This window comes from Carassius gibelio, chromosome A23 (genome assembly GCF_023724105.1).
Source record: "Carassius gibelio isolate Cgi1373 ecotype wild population from Czech Republic chromosome A23, carGib1.2-hapl.c, whole genome shotgun sequence".
Classification (NCBI taxonomy): Eukaryota; Metazoa; Chordata; class Actinopteri; order Cypriniformes; family Cyprinidae; genus Carassius; species Carassius gibelio.
The window spans coordinates 23,755,852-23,774,157 of NC_068393.1; the positions used below are offsets into that span (position 1 = coordinate 23,755,852).

The following is an 18,306-nucleotide window of genomic DNA, read 5'->3' on the forward strand; positions in this document are numbered from 1 at the left end:
CAGTATATCCTGCATGACAGGCTTGTGTGGTCACCCTTAATTTTTGTATTGAACAGGGATATTTTGCTATAAAAACCTCATTTTTTCAAACCTGTATGAGTTTCTTTCTTTTGTTGAACACAAAATAAGTTATTTTGAAAAATTAGTAGCCTATATATTAACAGTTGATCATCAGTTGATCAACATCGTCAGTTCATTCCGGAAGTGAACTCCTTTAAGTAATCAAAACCTGTGACAAAAGATCGTCAAAGTATTTATGTTCTCACACATTTGTAGCTACCTGTGCTGGATGGCTTTGAAAAAAGCGGCATTCCAACCTTGCAGCACTGCTAGTTAAGACATTTTTTTTGGCTACCACCTCCACTTGTTAATGCCCCTTCATGTATGACAACATCGAGGTAATATCCTACAGACATAACACCCCTTTTCAGACCCCATGAAATTAAAAACTGACCCAGATGCAGCCCCATTACCTAATATTTTCCTGTTACTCCAACTCAACATTAAGTACCACCAGATCTGGACAAAGGCCTCTCATGCCTTGGATTTAAAATGAGAAATGTACACCATTCATTCTCTTCAAGGTGCCAGAAGCTGAGTTGCACAGCAGATGTATCTTGGAGCTTCAAAAATAATTAACATGATTGCCCACGTGTTAACAAGACTATTCCTAACCGGTCCCATCCAGTCACATAAAGACTAGGCCTACAACTATCAATAGAGTTTGAGTTTACTTGATGATGGTGATACCCCAACTTATATTATTAACTAAATAACAAAATGTAAATTCAGCACTAAAGCATTTGTTATATATTTAGACATTTAAATGATAAATATGAACTATAATTAGGCTATTGCTAAACTTTTCTCTGTTATATGGGCCTTCTAGTTTGCACAAAGTTTGGGACTCTTTTTTTATTTTATTTTTTATTTTTTTCCGCGATCACAAACACGTAATGGACTCGGTCCGTTTTTTTTTTCGAACGGTATCATTTCAAACAAACGATTCCGTGGTTCTTTACGCTTGATTCGATTATGTTACCACGTGTTTCCACTCTAAATATTTAAGTACATCGATATTTAATGAAACGATGCAAAAACGCGTGGCTTACGGTAATCTAAAATCTTGTTTATTGAAACCATGTCTGTTTTTAATGTGTGGTTTTGTGCCTAATTTGATAGGCTCGAACAATATTTTTAGGTCATTCAGTGAGTTGACTCCAGCATCGCGGTCGTGAATGAATCGTTAAGATTAACTTTGTAAAATCGTTCATATCTGATTCAAAGGTGCTTCTCACGGCGAGTTCCCTGTAGCCATAGGCTAAAGCCAAATTTGGCTCCCCATTTCAATCCCTTGAGCAGAGGTTGAATCAACTAAAACAACACAATCTAATTCCAGTCTGTGGAGTGGCTTTCAAAGCTCAGCTCTATAAATGGAGATTGCTTATAGTGTATCATAAACAACATTTCTCCAAATTAAAACTGACTCATAGTCTACTTAACACGCGGAATTTGTAGTATTGCAGTAAATACTTAAGCGATGGCTTTCCTGACAAGCTTTATTAGCGTCTAGTCTCGATCCTGATAAGGTACACTTTGAAGGCAACAAGTTTAGAGATCTTTTTTTGGAGGATAACGGACTTCAAAAACAGATATTTCACTGTTTAAAGGGTTAATCATTCATTCAGCTATCTTTGACAACTACAAAGAGTCCTTCAAGTGGACAGATAAACTGTTGAATAGGTCACAAATGTTATTTGTTTATTTTATTTTTTTTACTGTAGCCCATATTTTAGAAGTAGGCTAGGTCTAATTCTCGATGATGCGTCCCCAAATATTGAATTGTAAATGTTATTATATGTATTATATATGTATTATTATATGTATTATATAAATATGTATTATGTATTAGCGTACTGCGTCTGTATAGATCACTCTGTCTCTTAGTTGTATGTTTTATCTCGTTCGTTTATTCAATGCATTTCTTCTTATTTGATTAATGAAGTATCTAACTCAATCTTGTACTGCATCTTTTTCCTTACTTTGTGAATTGCGCTCTTTGCTCCACCTCTATGGGAGTTTTCACGAGTGGAAGAACTGAACCTCCTCCTAATTCTCCTTCAATTAAACTGGAGGGAGGACGCAGAAAGGAGAGAAGGGGACAGATAGAGACGGAGGCGCGGAACCAGAGCGCTTGGAGAAATAACGATCAGACGGATACCCTTCACAAAAGCATGAGATTTGCGTAAGGCAGCATCTTCAGGAGGATTCTGTTCAAGTAACACATTTTGTTCTGAGAGAAGTTTAATAAAGAGGTGGATTGTAACATATCGATTACTATGGGCTCCAAAAAGCACCGTTCAAAGACTCCAGCGTCTTCGCACAACGCGCGCTGCTCTCCAATGGGACTTTCACTGTTGATTCTTCTACCTTTGTCTGTTGCCTTCAACTTGGATATGGAGAACCCAGCGGTGTACACCGGACCAAACGGTAGTTACTTCGGGTACTCGGTGGACTTTTACATGACTGGCTCAAGGTAGGTTTCCTTCTTTGATTTTTAAGTATTGAAAGTAAAGAGACTTGGCGTGCATTCAAAGAAATGTAAAACTAGACCAAGTTCACTAATCATTACCAACGCAGAGTTGTTTAATTTTACCATATGTAGACAATTTAAATGCTGTTTAATAACCTTTAAATGCCACATATTAGTGTTTTGTCCACCCTGCTATTGCTGTCCATCCTGTTTTGACTGTATGGCTGTAATTTTTGCTCATATGCACTTTTGTCTTACAATATTTAGAAATTATAATGTACTGACACACCTCTGTGGCCTCAGAATAAGGTGTTGTACCACAGTATGATGTACAATGCAATAGTATGAAGGGTTATTCTCATTCAAATCCATGAAAGGTACTATTTCATTTATCATTGTGATGAACCAAGCGTCTCTGAATGTACTCCACAGGGAATGGTTATAGATGGATGGTTTTTAACTTTTTTCTTTTTTTTTTTTTACTTTGTATCCCTATATATGTTTTTTTTTATATTGGAAAAAATGAAACTTTTTCCAATGCTCAGGGGATCCCTGAGTTGGCCGAGAGTCTGGGTTGGTGTTCTTTAAAGGCTGAAAGCCAAACTTGTTTAACCTAGTTCATTCATTGATGTGTTTGCCTTTCGTTCAGATAGACTTGTTGTGTTCTAAAGTCTACTAGAGCTCAGCTTTAGCTCACACTTTCCAGTACAGGGGGCAGTGAAACCAGGGGTATCACCCAACTGTCGTTTACAATCCCAATCCAGTCTGTGCACTGGCGTTTAGATCAAAGTGCATCACCACAGTTGGGGAGCGACAGTCCTAAAAGTGTGGTTTAGTGTTTGTTTTGTACAAGCCTGAAGTGTGAGTGCATGTTTAGATGTGAGCGGATGGCAATGGCAATCAGTGGCATAGCTGGTGGTTTTTATATAAATAGGACTTGACTAGGGGAATGTAGATTGCCCCCATAATTTCCCCTGATTTCATGTGATATGGTCACTTAAACCTTCTACATAATCTAACAGGAGAATCACCAACCATTCTAAAATGACCTTTGCTAGATTATGAGCCACCCTTGGGGAAAAAGCCAAAAGTTAGGCATTTCGGATATTGTGTATATCCAATTTGTGTTTGTTTTTACCTGAGGCCGAGACAACATTGGATCCTGTTGCAATGTAGGGACAAAAAAAACACAGAGACGGTTTTTTAGGAATAATTTCTTTTGTTATCCAAAAAGGAAATAAAGACATGTAGGTTTGAAACTCTGTGTGTAAATTATGACAGAATTCTGAAATAACTATCCATTTAAGTACTTAATGAAGGTTACCCCAAGAGCCAATATATATGTACAACTGCTTTTTTAATATGAAGACCAAATACTTGTAGTCTGCCTTCGGAAACAGCTCTGAATGGAGAATGTTACTGAATGGAGCAGCAGTTATCATATATGTAATCTAGCTTTGATTGCAAGTCCACATGATCACCTTTCACCTGTGGATATGATCTTTGTTGCCATATGAGGTGATAAATCCAAGGGGAAATCACAGAGTATGAGGCATTCCATTCAATCACAATGCTGATCTGTTGGGTTTCCCTGCACTTTGGCTGCTTCACTCTCTATTCAAGCTGCAGACAGCTGTGCGTGCAGCACTGTTTGATTGCAGTAATAATTAACTCACGCATGCCCTGACTAGAAAATGTCTAATACTCTAGACTGTACGCCCCCCCGACTCCTACAATGTATCTTGGCCTCATTCGTATGAATGGTGAAGTCATGGCAAGAGGCAGCACTCTCAGTGATGACTTCATTTGAACTTTTCACTATTGAGATGACGTTGTGGAGGAGGATGAATGGGCCTCAAACTGGAGGCTGAGTGATGGGGTGAAAGAATGTATGATATCAAGAGTTTTCTTCCCAGGCATTTGATAGAATGTGTATCTCTTAGTTTTCTGGTGCTGAAGGTTGACCAACAGCTGTCTATCGACTACTGAAATTGTTGACTAACTGATCTTTATTTTTTATGGATTTATTATTATTTATATATATATATAGGAAACTAACATAAAATGATTCCTTATTTTTTTCTATTAACCTTTAAGCACCTTTGGTAAAAGAATAATAATAATAATAATAATAAAAAAAAAAAAAAAAAAAAAAAAAATATATATATATATATATATATATATATATATATATATATATATATATATATATATATATATATATATTATAAAGTACCAGTCCTATGAAAACACTTTTGTCTTTTGTAACACATTCCCTTAAAGTCATCTATTAAATATAAAGTTATTTATTGTATTACATTTGAACTATTTACTATATTTATTTGGTACATTTCTGACAGTTACCCTATTGAATGGCTGTTTGCATGTATTTTATGGAAAACCCTTTAGAACCAGGTCTGGGCTGTGTTTCCCAAAAGCAAAGGGGTCTCCAAACTCGATCCTGGAGGGTCTGTGTCTTGCCTCAACACACCTGCCTGGAAGTTTCTAGTAGCCTACAACCTTAAATAGCTGGTTCATGTGTGTTTAATTAGGGTTGGAGCTAAACTCTGCAGGACACTGGCCCTCCAGGACCAAGTTTGGAGACCCCTTCCCAAAGGTGTTGTGAGCCTAATTAGGTTGTAGATACTACTGGTGCCAGTGTTTTCTACCATTGACTTGGCTTATGATGCTTTTAAGATTTAAGATTTAGTAGCCAGCTGTCTAAAGACTGTTCTTTTTCTTAAAATGAAGAATCTGGTGTCAGGTATAATCTCTATCCTGCATGTTTCTCTCATTCTTTCGCTCTCTAAATCTTCCTTTTATACAAAACATTCTGGCCTCGTCCACTTCTTGATAGTCTGTTCCCAAAGTTCTGAGGAGAACAGTACTCTTTGGCACGCATTGATAAAATTAGCTAGTGTGCAGACCACCACAGAGAACTGCCCGAGGACAGAGTTCATGATCTTGGTGTCAGGGGGCTTTACAGCTGTATACATGGAAGACAAATTTATGGTTCATGAATGTTGAGAGAAGAACAGTGCATTTCCTATGTAGGGGCCTTATCCGGATGGTCTGGTATATAAACCGAATTAGTCCTAAAAAACTCTGGTTGGATGTCCTACTTGCTAAATTAACTTGTGTAGATTCTCCAGTCTTTTGGGTAATTTTCAACAAGTGTCTCCTTGTATGTTCTCATCAGATACCCAAAACCTATTCTGCTTCAAAAAAGGGTGATGTGTACCACATTCTACACACTCTTTCTTTTTACCTTTGGTAAGAAGACGAAAGGGCATTGGTTGAGGTCTGGATGTAGGGTTGAATGTCAGAAAATGAAATGGCTTAATTATAATAAAGTTTGGATTGCAAAAACAATGGAAACTAAACACCATCTCTGCTGGGATTTATGTAGCTCCAGATGACAACTGTTGTTTTCAGAGAATAATGTATTCCTATGTATACATTTATTTTGTGTTTATAATGTTCAAAAATATTTTCTTTGGTGTTTGATGATTGTTGGCGACCATTTGAAGCTTGTGGTTGAATCTGAGGAGCTGGACTGTCTGCATTAGTGGCCATTAGCGGGGATGCACTGTCTGCATTAGCAGGAAGTCGTGGCCTAGCGGTTAGAGAGTATGACAATGAAGGTTGTGGGTTCGAGTCTTGTGCCGGCAATACCACGACTGAGGTGCCGTTGACCAAGGCACTGAACCCCCAACTGCTCTCCGGGTACTGCAGCATAAATGGCTGCCCACTGCTCCGGGTGTGTGTCCACAGTGTGTATGTGTTCACTGCTGTGTGTGTGCACTTTGGATAAGTTAAATGTAGAGCACGAATTTGGTGTATGGGTCACCATACTTGGCTGTATGTCATGTCACTTTAACTTTGTCACTTTCACACTACACTTTCAAAAGCAACACATTTACAGCCACAATGAGGAATATTAAAGTAAGAACAGAAAAAAAATCTTTCTCACCTCCCTCCGTCTGTTTTATTACAAAAAGATTTGCAAAGTTGAGGTTTACCAAGTTGCGTTGGCTGTCAAACCCTTATGCACTCTTCGTATAATGACTTCCTGTGGCTAGATTCACAAAAATCTTTAGAAATTTATTTTACTCTTAAGATAATAAAAACATATTTTTGTCTGTCCATTAATCTCTAAGTAGCAAGCACCTCATGATAATTTTTTTACTAGGGGTGTCCATGGTTAACCGGTTAACCGATTAACCGTTAAAAATTGCGTAACCGAGTGAAACATTTTGCTCGGTTAAGTGACGTCAATGGCGTGCATTGAATTTAGTTGTAATACATTTTTGCACCACCAGAGACCGCCAGAGCGCTCCCAGACATTTGTAATGTCCACAAGAAGAAGTCATTTTTCTAATATGAAGCGGGCAAAAAAAAGTACAGCGTTGGAGCACTTTAAAATTGAGAGTGACGGGGCAAAATGCAAGTATTGCAATACAGTGCTTAGATATACTTCAAGTACAACCTCGTTGTTGTAATCTCAACAGCCAACACCCGGGCATCATTAGGCCGGTCAGGACACACTGGATGCGTGGCGATGAGCGAAAGCATCTCAGCTGCGTGGCGTGTCTGTTTTTAATTCGGCTCCCATGTTAACAGGTTAGAGCTTGCCGACTGCCTGCGTGAGACGCGCGGCTCAGGCCCGGCTCGACGCGTGCATGCTTGAAATAGAACTGACGCCTTGTTGGAAGCGTTTCCAGGCAAAATATAATAGGAAAATATGTTTATATGTCATTTTGTACACAAATACATATTAATTCATGACATTTTGATATTTGAAAGTCTATAGGTTGACATAAATTCAGATATAAATGTAATTAAAAAAAATAATTATCGATTTTCAAATATTGTACCTGTCAAACATATCATAGTCATAGCCTTAGCGAGGCGGCCGCGGAGCCTGCTTGTTACCTTCGCCTAAACACGGAAAGTTACATAACCATTACTAGAGCCTGTTCCTTTATAACATAGCCAAAGGTCGGTGTATATTTGCTTTATACATTTTAGGCTTATTCTCAAATTCAGATTGTGTTAGTGGGCGGGATTATTAGGTAGTTTTAATAGGACAATTTGACCAGAGAGATTAAATTTTGTCTGACATTTTTTTTTTTTTTTTTTGCCAATGTCTGGAAATTACCGGACAACGGAAACCCTGGCGCACACTATGGTTAACCGATTATTAACCGCTAAGGGCCTCGGTTAACGGTTAATGAAAAACTTGAAAACGTGCAGCCCTATTTTTTACATTTTGTAGTAGTATCTTTCTGGGTTTAAGATAAGTTGGAGGTTATCCGAACTTTAGGAAGTTATTTAGAATGATTTTAAGGAAATTCCTTTCAAGAAGGGAAGAAAGATAAGAACATTCTTGAATTTTTTTTGGGGGGAATACAAACTTGTAGTTAGAGAATAATAAAGTTGTTGAATAATTTTGTTCCAAAGAACATTTCAAGTATCGTTTCCCTGGTCTTATTTCATGTATTTGTACGGAGCAGTTGATAAAGTATTCAGTAGGTCTTCCTCAGCTGTGTTCATCATTCTCAAAGTTTACTCTCTCTAAGAAGGTCATTGCTAGATCAAAATTGGCCTCGGTCCTTGAGCTCAGGTTTTCTTTGCTGAATAAATAGACCTGCTTTAGCACTACCAGGGTTTCGTTTGCTATTTTATCATTTTCAATCTTCTTTTATGGATTAGGCTGTCTGTCTGTAGTCTTGCATCCTGCTGGAGATGGGTGTCTATACGTTGACTGCCACGCTATTCTTCACCCAGGTTCTCCCTGCGACGACTAGTATTTTCCATGGAGTCTGTACAATAGAAGCGTTTGTGTGTCGGTAGAAAGGTCTGCTGTTTTCAGTAGCGAAACATTTCCATGTGACTTAAATCTCTATTTATTTATTCAAGATTTTGGCTCTTTTGCTTCTTGATAAAACCTTGTTTAGATATTTTGGCCCAATGACATTTGGCTCTAATGGTGGTGTCAATCAGATTGGCCTGTTGTAAAATTATAGTCCACTATTTGGGTGCAACCTTAGCTGATTGGGACTGTGGGTTAGATTATCTTTACCATTGACAAATTGTCTTCTTTTTAAGACCTCGTTGGACCTGGCAATCCCGCATAATAGGCTATTGTGTGCAAGGGTGTACATGTGCCCTGGTGGAAAAACAGGCATGTGTTCATTCAACTTTGCAGACGCTTTGCCCTTGGACTTCACAATGGCTTTGGGTTGATGCATGGATTATCTCTGATCTCCATTGTTTCTGATGTACATCTTGGGAAGATCATTATCATTTGGATCTGTTCTGTTTTGGCTGGGCTGGCAATGACCGTGAATGTCCAATCAGCCAGAATTTAGATGGCCTGATTATTGCCTGCAGGATTACAAACAAAGGACGCAAGGCATAGCATGCAGAGGTGAGTGATAGATGCTAATAGTTTGCATCTGATGGTCCCTCTTAGTCTTTTCAAGTGTGAAGATCGGACTCCATGCTGAGAAAGCTCCCTCAGAGGTGTCGATGGCCAACAGTTGCAACTCACACTAGGATGTTTTCTGGTCTCTGTGAATGTGTGAATTATAGCTCTTTGGGGGCTGGGGTTACAGTTTGGTATCAAGAAATTAAAGAGGTAAAACCACATTCTGTGTTCATGAAAATGTCCTGGGTGGTTTAAATTGGTGTCCTGTCACATACGAATATGTGGCTTGCAGTCGAATAACATTCCTTGTACTTTCTTAGATGCGTTTTGACTTAGAAGACAATTGTCACCTACAAAATGTTGTTTGCTTTTTTGAAGTAATGTAGGGATATCATATTCGTACCTAAAATCAGCATATTGGCTGCATCTGAAATGGCAAACTTCACTGCTATGTATTTGGTGAAAGTCAGTATTTCAGAGAAGTAGCATGTCTGAATTCACAATATTCATTAAACTGTAGGCGAAAAGTACCCAGATGACTTACTACTTCCAGACACTTTGCTATCCCATGAGGCCATGGGTGAGGATTTGTGAATGAAGTGACCCAACTGATGCTGTAGGTGACAATGACAACATGACGAAAGTAGTATGCCTGGATGAAATTCATACTAAACACATATGCTATAGAACATAAATTTTCAACAGTCTCAAAGTAATTACTTATTAAAAGGAAGTAGTTTTGGACACAGCCATTGTCTGATTTGCAACAAGTTGATGTTTTTGTTTTCTAGTGGATACAACAGTAGTTTCAAACTTAATACTGACACCTAGTGGCATGGATGTATTATCAAATGCAATGGTAATGTTTTTTGCTTTCAAATATGGTTTCTGAAAGCCCGATTTGTACGAATATTGGCACTTATTCGATAAGAACATACTGGGTTTACTGAGATAAAGAGATAAAGAGAATATTAATTTGCCAGCCTTGTGATCTCAACATAGCATAACCATATGGGCAGAACTGGTGTTTGAATGCCAATTGATCATGGATGAACATGATTTTACACTTCTGTCAAAAGTGTATTTTTGTTTACATTTATGCATAATTAAGTGGAAAAAGTGCTCTTTAAATTGCATTGAGAGTAACAATTCACACACAACACTCACTTTTTACTCCTTTCAAATGCACCTTTAAGCATGTTGTTCTTATTTTTCCAGTTTAACTTCCCTCTGGTTTGATAGTTAGTAGATTAATTGGCCTAGCAGGTAGTGCAGAGCTTACATTTTGCACATCAAGCCAAGTGCTTCAGTTCTGGTGACCTCTCAGACTCTGGTGTAGTGATGGTAAATGGTAAATGGTAAATGGACTGCATTTATATAGCGCTTTCAACAGACCACATGGCCATCCAAAGCGCTTTACAATTTGCCTCACATTCACCCATTCACACACACATTCACACACCGACGGCGGTGTCTGCCATACAAGGCGCCATCCAGCTCGTCGGGAGCAGCTGGGGTTAGGTGTCTTGCTCAAGGACACCTTGACACTTGGTCAGGTGGAGCCGGGGATTGAACCACCAACCTTCCGGTTTGTAGACAACCTACATGAACCACTGAGCCACTGCCGCCCCATGAACCACTGAGCCACTGCCACTGGTAATTTGAACCATAACCTTTGAGAGGAAATGTTTTTTGTGGTTACATTTAAAATGTTACTGTGTAAAATGGGGTGGGGAAGTTTATCAGATCAACAGTTGAGTGCATATGTGCAGTTTTAAGTTATTCCAGACCAGCACAACACTGGAGCAGACGTTGCACAAGACATTTTTTTATTTAATATTTTTTACAAGGCCTTTTTACATATCACTGTTGGAACTAGAGGTAGTTGTTGCATCTTGCAACATTTCGCTGCATTTTGCAAACTTGATCAGTTTGAATTTGAGATTACATTTTTTATGTTGCATCATGCAAAGTTTAATTTTTGATATTAATAAAAGGAGATATAGTGACTGCTTTTTCAGCTTCCTCCATTACTATGCAGCTCTCCTCAGGGCTCTTAGCACACCAGCTGTTAGAGTGAGCTGTTGTCCCCCAGTGCCAGCTGACCCAGCGGTCACTGCTTTACTCATCATCTTTGGGCTGCAACTCCCAGACAGCAGAACAGAGCACGTGCGTTTCAGGTCTAGTGAGTAGACTGGGGCCCACATACAGAGCATCTTTGGCTTTACTTTTATTCATCTCTTTATTAGCTGCTTCCATCATAAATGCTTATTGATGTAGAGAAAGACTGGCATCCGAGTTAATGCTCGCTGGCATCACACAAAGTAAACACCCCAAAAGTGAACTGTCTGGGCCTTTGGCTTTCTTAGTTTTGAAAATTTTAGCTACCGAGATCATTGGATTTTTCTTGGTGCCAGAGAGTTGCTATAGTGTACACTTTGTGTTGGATCCACTCCACATTTTCTGGGAGGATGTTTGAGATATCACTGTAACCGATTTTGTTAATAACAACATTAAGATTCTGCTTGCCTCTGGATAGCTTAATAATTGTTCAACTTTGTTTGTACAGTTTCAGAAATTTTCCTAAGGCCACAAACAGTAATCAGTTTTAAGCATTCCAATCATGTTAATATGTCTGGTGGGCATTGGGAAAACTGGAATAATCAGAAATAACTAAAGTTGCTTACAGAAGTGACTGATGGTAATGAATTGTTCTTGGCGTGCATATTGAAATCCAGTTAGCATGATTGATTTTGTTGTTGTTTTCACACAAAGATAGGAAAAACACTTCTATTTAAAAGTTTAGGCACTGTTTCCATGTTTTTAAAACAAGTTTCTTATGCTTACCAAGGCTGAATTTGTTTGATTAAAATATAAGTAAGTAATATTGTGAAATATTCTATTTTAATGTATTTTAAAATTGTATTTATTCCTGTGATGGCAAAGCTGAATTTTCGGCAGCCATTAGGCTATTTTTTTTTTTTTAAATAAGAAAGATTTTTGTGAAAACTGTGAAGCATTTTTTCAATATTCTTTGAATAGGCTAGAAAGTATCAATTTAAAAGTCTTTAGTGAACTTTTGATTCATTTAATTTATCCTTCCTGAATGAAAGTATCCATTTATAATATAATATCTCTCTTTTTTCTTTCTTTTAAACATCTTTTAACAGTAATGAATCAATAAGTTCTAATATTGTATACAAAGCTTCCCAGAAAATTCCCTGCTCCTTTTTTTTTTTGTTCATGCAGTTTTCTGTGCCATTTAAAATGCCATGTAAAGGCTGCAGGTTGAGGTTTTGTGTTTTGTCTGATTGTGATTGATTTTTTTTTTTTGATCATTAATAACCAGTGTGGTTCGTTCAAGTGACACAAGTTAAACAGCTGGACGATAATGAAGTGTGGAGTGGGTGTGAGAATGTTTTAAGCTGAAGGTAGTGGAAATTAAAGGATCTGCCATCTGACGGCCTTTAACTATTAGTGGCATTAGTTCTGATCTATCAGCGTCTTTCACGCAAAGTTTTCTCACCACAACTTAAGTAGATGATATAAGTGGTGCACCAACTCATTTTTATAACTTTAATTCTGGTCTGACCAAATCTCACAAGCAATGGGCTAACTTTTAAGATGTCCTTTGTCTCAGTGGTGAGTATCTAGCAAGTTTAGCATTTGTGGTAATGTGGTAATTTATTCAAGCTGGATTTTCAGGCTAACTCAATTAGCTTAATTAGAGCCACATCGAAAATTATGTTTGCATCTTGGTTGGAGTTGGTGGTTGTCACTCTTTGAAATACCACAAGAGGTGTTGATGGCGTTTTTCCTCCTTAAAGTAAAATTGAATACACAGTGCATTGCAGTTTGTTGCTTATGGGGCTGCATTGGATGACCTTGTGCGTGACTTTCCTGGGGAACAGATGGCACCAGGATACACTATGAGTGAAGTGAAGTGACATTCAGCCAAATATGGTGACCCATACTCAGAATTCGTGCACTGCATTTAACCCATCCAAAGTGCAAACACACAGAGCAGTAAACACACGCACGCGCACACGCACGCGCACAGACGCGCACACAAACACACACACACAGCAGTGGGAAAGCCATTTTTGCTGTGGCGCCCAGGGAGCAGTTGGGGGTTCGATGCCTTGCTCAAGAAGTTGTGGTATTGTCGGCCCGAGATTCGAACCCACAACCCTAGGGTTAGGAGTCAAACACCAAATACCACGACTTCCCCTATGTGAAGAAGCCAAGCTGGTGGAGGCAGTGTGATGCTTTGGGTAATGTTCTGATGGCGAACCTTGGTCCTGCCATCCACGTGGATGTTACTTTGACCCGTACCACCTACCTAAACATTGTGGCAGATCATGTACACCCTTTCTTGGAAACTGTATTCCCTGGTGTCTGTGGCTTCTTTCAGCAGTATAATTTGCTCTTCCACAAAGCAAAAAGCTTGGCCTCCAAATTCCCCAGATCTCAGTCCAATCGAGCATCTGTGGGATGTGCTGAACAAACAAGTCCCATCCATGGAGGCCCCACATCGCAACTTACAGGACTTAAAGGATCTGTTGCTATCATCTTGGTGCCAGATACAGGGGTCTAGTGAAGTCCATGTCTCAACGGGTCAGGGCTATTTTGGCATCAAAATGGGGACCAACACGATATTAGGAAGGTGGTCATAATGATGATGTGGTGTATATTCCTGGTTTTATTGTGAATGATTCTTTGTTGCTTCGTGTCTGATATGATTCTAAAGAATGGTTTGTTTGTTTTTTTTATACAATGAAAGTGAATGGGGTCCAAAACTACGAAGCCTCGCACATGAAATGCAAGAAAAAATAAATAAATTGTGTGCACCATTTACTAATTCGTTCCCTCAATGTACTAAAATGTGCACATGATTACTATTTTGTTCCCTCTATTAACTTTTGCGTTCAGTCGATTTGCTTAATTGTGCACATGATTTAGCAGACCGAGAGAATGAATTAGTAAATCGTGTGCACAATTTATAAATCGAGTGAACAAAATCATAAATCGAGGGAACACAATAGTAATTAGCACGTTTTGGTACATTGAGGGAACGAATAAGATTTAGCCTACTATTTTTTTTCCTGCATGTCATGTGTGGGGCTCCGTACAAAACAAAACCAGACTGTTGATTTTCATTGTATGGACAAAAAGCAAACTGAAAAGGTTCAAAATATATATTTATCGTCTTCCGCAGAAGGAAGTCAGTCATACAGATTTAGGAAGACATGACCGTAAACAAATGAAGGCCCACTGTTGAAAACTCCATCCTCCAAAGGCAATGACCTCTGACTTTTGCAATAATTCTGATCACCAACTACTTACAAATGCTAATTACAGTTAAATCAAAATTTGTCCTCCATACAGCAGAATTGAAATTATATTCTGTTGTTCTCTTACAAAGCCAGACTGTTTTAATTAAAGCGAGCTTCACTTTGGCATTCCCTCTGCTGGAAGGCCTCCTGAAGTCTTTCTCATTTTATGTAGAGCCATTACAAAAGCTAGCGTCTAAGCCAAGAGCAATCTGGCTCTTATCATTTTGCTAATATTAGCCCAACATTTAAACATTTAGTGGAGAAAAGGAGGACATTTAAGAGCGATGAGATCCCCCCCTCCTTAAAAAGATAAATCCTCCCATTATATGCTAATTGTTTCTTAGTTACAGTTCTTCGATATCATTATCAAAACGGCATGATTTAGATATTTGAGTGTTAGGCAGACAACACGGTTATTTCCTTTTGTTGATAAAAAGCAATTTTGTGTTTCTAAGTTCCTGTTAAATTTATGGCTGATAAATTTTTTTTATCTTTATTTCTTTTGTATATTATAATTTGCATCAAAGCGGCACATTTGAATGTAATTTTTGTTTTATTTGAATGAATGAATATTTAAAACAATATGTAATGAGACTGAAGTAGTGTAATTTTATCATAACAGAAGTGCAATGATTGTAGCTGCACTGTAATTGTACACTTGTGAGCAGTCAGCCAAAACAGTAGTGTAAGTGTACAGCATTCCAATAACCCGAGCAGAAGAGTGAAAGTGCTTGGGGAAAGCTAGAGAATTTGCAGCTGTTAGACGCATTCACATGCATCATAGCAACATAACATTTCATCAGACTCGTGCACTTGGGTTCATTTATAGTGTGCTGGGGTTCAAATGAGGTGGACCAGCCTGTTCACTTTTTAGTGTCAGACATTATCTGTAGGTTATCGCTGAGTGGGAATTCTTTAAGACGCACAAATTCCCAGGAGAAAGCCATCAAGGGAATCTGGGATTGACATTACACCTCAGCTGGGGTTCTGTAACACCTCAGGGACACTCCCTCTGTCCATACATTCATATGGTGGAAAAATGGGATACTCTGTCCAAGCTGGAAAAAGCCCCCCCCGACCCCATCCCAATCAAAACAAATGGAGCGTCTGCTCACATACATACATATATATATATATTTATTTATTTTGTCTGTGTGTGTGGTTTGTGCTTCACATGTTGTGGCCTTTAAATATGGTGAACCCAAAAAACATTTCCATGCTTAAAGTCCTCCCTATTCATCCATTGAGCTCTTGTTCAGGCCTTTGCCTTTTTGTCTGGCTTTCCTCCCAGTGTAGGATATGGAAACTTATTCAATGCCTTTACTGTCATTGTACAACAAAATGTGTTGAGTGAATTCCACGGCATAGTCAAAACTTGGCAAAGACAGAACCCCCCCCCCCCCCCCCCCCCCAATAAAAAACCCCCAATGAAAGTCAGTTTCTGTTAATTTTAATTTCAGTTTTAGTTGTTTACATTAGTATTTTAACTTAAAGGAAATATTCAACTCAAGTGGTCATCTGTTCCTACCTATAGGACTCTTATCTCTGCAGTCCATCGAAAGTGTGCTTGAGTTTCTGACAGAAGCGTTCGCTGAATAAAGCCTTTGTAAAGAAGCCCTCTGTTAAGCGTCACTGAGACCAGCCCAGGGGGCAGGAAAGGATGTTCTCTTCCTGTACCTTGACCCCCTCCCAAGATGCCCTCAGTGCCCTCTTACAACCACCTCTACAGCCCCATCTCTCAATGGACCAGCCTTAATGACAGGAAAGACGATAGTAAGTTTACAGACAATGAGGTCATGGCGGCACTGCACCAATCCATGCCGGCTCTTGGAAAATTAGACAGATTAGAAGAGCAGGGACTGTGGGAGTGGCCGTCTAACTGTTGGGTATTTTTCATGTCAAATCTCAAGAAACAATGTGCTATTACCTTGAGAAAGATGATAAAACAGGAAAAAAAATCTTTTAGATTTGCACTAAAGTTCAAAAATTTAGGGTCGGTAAGATTTTTAAGAATCTTATCTAACAATTACAACTTATTTTTTCTCAGTATTGCAAGATTGCCACCCAATTCTGACTTTAATATGTCACAGTTGCGAGTTTACATCTCACAGTTCTAGGAAAAAAGTAAGAATTGTGAGTTAAAAAGTGGCAATTAACTTTTTATATATTTTATTTAGTCAGGGAGACAAAACTAATATAATGAAATATGATTAACATTTTAAATAAATGTTTTTATGTCAGTGAAATATCACATGATGCTACAGAAATCCATCCAACATGCTCATTTGGTGCTGAAGAAACGTAAACTTTTTTTATTATCAAAGATGAAAATAGTCGTGCTTAATATGTTTTGTGGAATCCATAATACATTCTTTAGAATTCTTTGAATAATGTTCAAAAGAACAGCATTTATTTGAAATAGTAACGACATATATAATTTAACACAAGATCTCGGTCTCGTTTTGATTAAGTAAATGTGTCCTTGATTAATAAAAGTAATTTCATAGAAATAAAAATAAAAATCTTACTGTCCCCAGACATTTGACTGTGTACATAAAAAGAGGTAATCAAGCCATATTTAGAGACCCAGAATATCATACAGACAGTTTTGACTTGAGCCTGTAAGAAGCCACCTAGCAACCACATAGCGACATGCTAAACACCAATCAGAGCACCTTAGAAACCACATAGCCATGTTCTGGCACTCACTTTTTTCTTCAGAGAATGTGAAATTGCGGTTTTAAACAGCTGTTCCTGCTTCTTTCTCTCATCCTGTCCAAATACAATTGTTTAGTCATCTCTGTTGAGAAGTTTGTTTGGTTTGTGAAGGTTTGACATGTGACTACTTGGAGATCATGCTTTTAAATATGTGGCTTTGTTTGTTTGTATGTGTTTAAATATTTGGATGTGTTGTTTGTGATAACCCAGGGGGAAGAATAGCTGTAGAAGCAGCTAGCTTGACTTCAGCAGTCTCGGCTCTTGTTTTCTCATTGACTTATTACCCAGTGGGCCTGGTGTGTGTGTGGTTGTGTGCTGGCATTCAAATGTTACCAACCAAGTTACTAACCATTGCACATGGCCACACTGTTACATAATTCAGCTCTGTATGGTTGATTATGAGACAGTCCATTTCCTCAAAGATCATAAGTTGTCTGCTGGTCTTTATTTTAGACTAAAATCAAGCATTTGAATTCTAGGAAAATGAAACTAAATGTAACTGGCTTCCCAACACTGGTGTTTTCATCTGCCGTCATTAACATAGAAAGAAAGATGTTGCTTTGCAGCTCTGATGTTACAATCCAACTCTTTAACAAAGCTTCCAGTAGACTTTTTGTGAATCGGAACACTGTTGTAGTTGTCCTGCTCTCTTAAATATTCCTCATAGTCTTATTAGTATGCTAACAGCTTCCTTCATCTTTTTTTCTCTTTGAACAGTGTCAGTATTATAGTTGGAGCACCCAAAGCCAACACCAGCCAGCCCAACATCAGAGAAGGAGGATCGGTCTTCTACTGTCCATGGAGCCTCAGCCAATCACAATGCAGCAGCATCGAGTTTGATGGACAGGGTAAGTCTCACTGACCAGTTGATGTGGGTGGTCACAAAAAGATTAAACTCAAAAAGCTGTTCAGGGTGTCGCATTCTCCGGTCTGGTATTTTGTCAATATTTTAAATAAAATGTTATTTTTATATTTTGTTTTAATTTTAATTTTTAACATTTTAGTAATTTATGTGTTTTTGTCACTTTATTTAGTTTCAGTTTTTTTGTGAATATGTCTGTATACTGTTTAAGTGAATAAGAATGTACTTGGCTGATTGTGTACCAGCACTTAAATTGGAACCAGTATTTTGACTTCCAGTAGTTTCTACATCCTCCCCAAAACAATCCTAGTATTGATGGATATCTGCTCCTTCCATTATGTGGCTTCATCAAGCCAGCACCTTTTGGTTGCCTTTCATTGTGTAGATTTTGCTCTGAGAGGTTGAAGGAAAATGGGATTTAGGT

The 18,306-nt window shown here is 38.3% G+C and overlaps 1 protein-coding gene across 1 annotated transcript in view; it reads left to right on the top strand.

Annotated features, from left to right (window-relative positions):
- The first annotated feature begins 2,010 nt into the window (after nucleotides 1-2,010).
- LOC127945123 (integrin alpha-5) overlaps nucleotides 2,011-18,306 on the top strand; it is a 49,826-nt gene continuing 33,530 nt past the window's right edge. Inside the window, exons 1-2 of the mRNA XM_052541702.1 lie at nucleotides 2,011-2,536; nucleotides 17,738-17,868. Coding sequence (XP_052397662.1) covers nucleotides 2,340-2,536; nucleotides 17,738-17,868 — 328 coding nt within the window. The 5' untranslated portion in view covers nucleotides 2,011-2,339. The remainder of the gene's footprint in view (nucleotides 2,537-17,737; nucleotides 17,869-18,306) is intronic.